A 3346-nucleotide genomic window follows, 5' to 3' on the forward strand; every position below is an offset into this window, starting at 1 on the left:
GCGAAGAGGCAGCGGCAGCAACGCCAGCGCCCGGGGACCCGGCGACGGGGGTGGACACGACCCCGGGCTGGGAGGTGGCGGTGCGGCCCCTGCTGTCCGCGTCCTATTCCGCCTTCGAGATGAAGGAGTTGCCGCAGCTGGTGGCCTCAGTCATCGAGAGGTACCGGGCGGCGGCCCCGGCCGGGCGGCGGAGCGAGGGGGGAGGGGAGGTCGTGCGGGACCGTCTGGACCCGCTTCCTGGGCCGCCTGCTGCCTCGCGGGGACCTCCGCCCCAGCCACGGCTTCGGGGCTCTGCGGCCGTGGTAGACGTGGGCTTGTCCGGGGTGCCTTCTACCAGCCTATGAAAATCATCCGTGCCTCAGTTTCCCTCCCGAGCAGGACTTCCGAGGCTGGCCTCTCGGGAGGGAGCGGTCGCCCCGGTTCGTGAGTGAGTGACCCCGCGATGCACCTGGCCGGGAGGGGAGTGTCCCCCGGGCTGCCCCCTGCGCTGAGGTCAAAGCGCTGATGAGTTTGCATTTCTCGCCGGCACTCAGGCCCCTGCCTAGGCCCCAGCGGAACCCGGGGCTGAAGTTGGGGGCCCGCCGCCCAATTGGATAACGGTCTCCCCGAGGGGCTGTAGTCACCGGGGCACGTGCTGTTTCTGCGCCTGAAGCCACTGGGGACCGTGGGTGGCTTTCGTCGAGAGCTGCCCTTACTGTGTGTGTGTGTGTGTCTGCCGTAACGGTCTGGGGTCGAGAGCATTTCCGTGTGTGCGTCTGAGAGGTCATCTCCCCAAAGGCTCTGTGTTCTTGGTTCTCTCTCAATAACGTGGCTTCAGACTCCTTTCCAGGCGGGGGGACCCCGTCGATGGGTTGGCCCTTCTGTGCAGAGAGTCTGAGACGCGAGGGTTGTGTTCACGGGAGGGCGGTGCTCGCCTCTGCCGGACTTACCTTGCTCGGAGCAGTCTTTGATCAACGCAATGGTAGACGTGCTTTTAAAGGCCAGTCTCCTTTTCATTTTTCTAGCCAACCCCTCCTTACTTCAGCAGCTCGCCGCAGTCGCTAACTGGGTCATTTTAGCTTCGTGCCAACAAGGGTATATCTAATTGTTACCCAGAAGGTTAGAAATTGCTATTTATTGCTAAAGGAAAGGCCATGATTTGAAATATTTTATTACAGTGCTTATTGTTAGGTTTGTGTTGCGTTGGATGCACTTTTAAAAAAGAAATTATAATGAAATAATAGTTGGGTTTGGTAACAGTTTTGGTCACAGTTAACTTTACAGACTGGATCTTTCTATATAATTATTAAGCCAAGAATGTTCTGGAGATGTAAACAAGTATCAAAAATACTGCTCTGAAATTATGTAGCCACTTTTTAACTGTTTGAAACATTTGGATTAGTGGATTTTTTTCTGAATTATACTCGTTAGTCACGCTACTTATAATGGACAATGCTATACTTTTAAAAGAATATTTGCTTTTATGTTTTTGTGGCAGTGAGCTGAGTAGGTTAAAGTCATTTGTTGACACCCTCCCATACATCTGCTATTCTGGGCCCATGCCTTTTATTATTATTATTTTCCATTGTTTTTTTTTTTTAAGAGAGAGAGGAAGGGAGAGGGGAGGGAGAGAGAGAAAAAAATTGATGTGAGAGAGAGACATTGATTGGTTGTCTCCCACTCCCACCCGGATCCAGCCAGGGATCAAATGAACAAACCTGCAGCCTAGGTATGTGCCCTTGACCAGGTATTGATCCCGAGACCCTTCAGTCCTGGGGCCGATGCTCTAACCACTGAGCAACTGGCCAGGGATGGGCCCATGCCTTTTAAAACTATAATAGTTAAGCAGCTTCCTCCAACCTGTAGAAGGAGCCAAAACCAAATGCATCAAACTGGGTTTGAATTTCACCACATAAGTAATGGTGCCCCCTCCTACATTCTCTGTTAGCAAAGATAATCAGAGCTGCCTGAGTTTGTGGACACTCATAAGACCTCTCTTCGTGGTTTAGAAAAGAGGTCCAAACTGATGGAAGGCAAGAGCCTCAAAGTCTTTCTTCTGATTTTTGTGGCTCAGTTAACTGTGAAAGCCTATGTGTCCTCTTCAGACTTTATGAGAAGAATGTGATCTTAAGAAAAATTTCCAAAAGAAACATCTGGCTTACAAGTCTTGTAGTTAAAAACAACTAACCATATTCAGTGTTAAGTTTGGTGCAGAGCAGAGGTTGGCACACTTTTTCTTAAGGAGTCAGACATTTGCAGGCCATATAGTCTCCTTGTAGACTAGTCAACTTGGCCCCCTAATGGGCGGCGTGGCCGTGTTCCCAAATCAATTCCTCCTTTTCTGACTATTGGGGATGATGACAAATGTCTTAATATAAATGTTCTTGTTATAAAATGTTATTTTTTTGATTTTCTTCAGTCATTAATAAATGTCAAACCCATGCTTTAAAAAAAACTTGGATTGAGCTTATTGGGGTGACATTGATTAATAAAGTTATATAGATTTCAAGTGTACAATTTTATAAAACATCATCTGTATACTGTAGTGTGTGTTCACTACCAAAGTCAAGTCTTCTTCCATCACCATTTATCCCTCCTTTACCCTCTTCTATTTCCCCTCACCTCCCATTCCCTCTGGTAATTACCACACTGTTGTCTGTGTCTATGAGTATTGTTGTATTTTGCTTAATCCCCTCATCTTTTTCCCCCAGCTCCCCACCTCGCCTCCTCTCTGACAGCTGTTAGTCTGTTCTCTATATTTATTAGTCTGTTTCTATTTTTTTGTTAGTTTATTTTGCTCATTAGATTCCATAAAAACCATTCCTTTTATGTATATACTAGAGGACCGGTGGCTGGGGGGTGGGGTCCCTCAGCCCGGCCTGTGCACTCTTGCAGTCTGGGAGTCCTCGGGGGATGTCCAACTGAGGTCTTAGGTCCCCTCTCCACAGGCCTAAGCTGGCAGTTGGACATCCTTAGCACTGCCATGGGGAGGCTCTGGCCACCAGCACTGCACTAGCCAGCCATGAGCCTGGCTTCTGGTTGAGTGGCGATCCCCCTGTGGGAGCGCACTGACCACCAGGGGGCAGCTCCTGCGTTGAGTGTCTGCCTCCTGGTAGTTAGTGCACGTCATAGCAACCTCTCATTCTGTTCCCCTGTTTGGTCGATTTGCATATTACCCTTTTATTATATAGGACTAGAGGCCCGGTGCACAAAAATTTGTGCACTCGGCGGGGAGGGGGGGCCCTCAGCCCGGCCTGCTCCCTCTCACAGTCCGGGAGTCCTCAGGGGCGGGAAATGACCCAGCGATCAGGGGAAGGCAACGCCCCATCACACCTCTGCTGCTGCTGCCACCGCCAGCAGCACAAGC

The 3346-nt window shown here is 50.2% G+C and overlaps 1 protein-coding gene across 1 annotated transcript in view; it reads left to right on the forward strand.

Annotated features, from left to right (window-relative positions):
• Window positions 1–2: 2 nt before the first annotated feature.
• UBR4 (ubiquitin protein ligase E3 component n-recognin 4) overlaps window positions 3–3346 on the forward strand; it is a gene marked incomplete at its 5' end in the record, with an annotated part of 124129 nt that continues 120785 nt past the window's right edge. Inside the window, one exon of the mRNA XM_015565924.1 lies at window positions 3–160. Within this exon, the coding sequence (XP_015421410.1) occupies window positions 3–160 (158 nt within the window). The remainder of the gene's footprint in view (window positions 161–3346) is intronic.

The sequence above is a fragment of the Myotis davidii genome, unplaced genomic scaffold (genome assembly GCF_000327345.1).
Source record: "Myotis davidii unplaced genomic scaffold, ASM32734v1 scaffold299, whole genome shotgun sequence".
Taxonomy (NCBI): Eukaryota; Metazoa; Chordata; class Mammalia; order Chiroptera; family Vespertilionidae; genus Myotis; species Myotis davidii.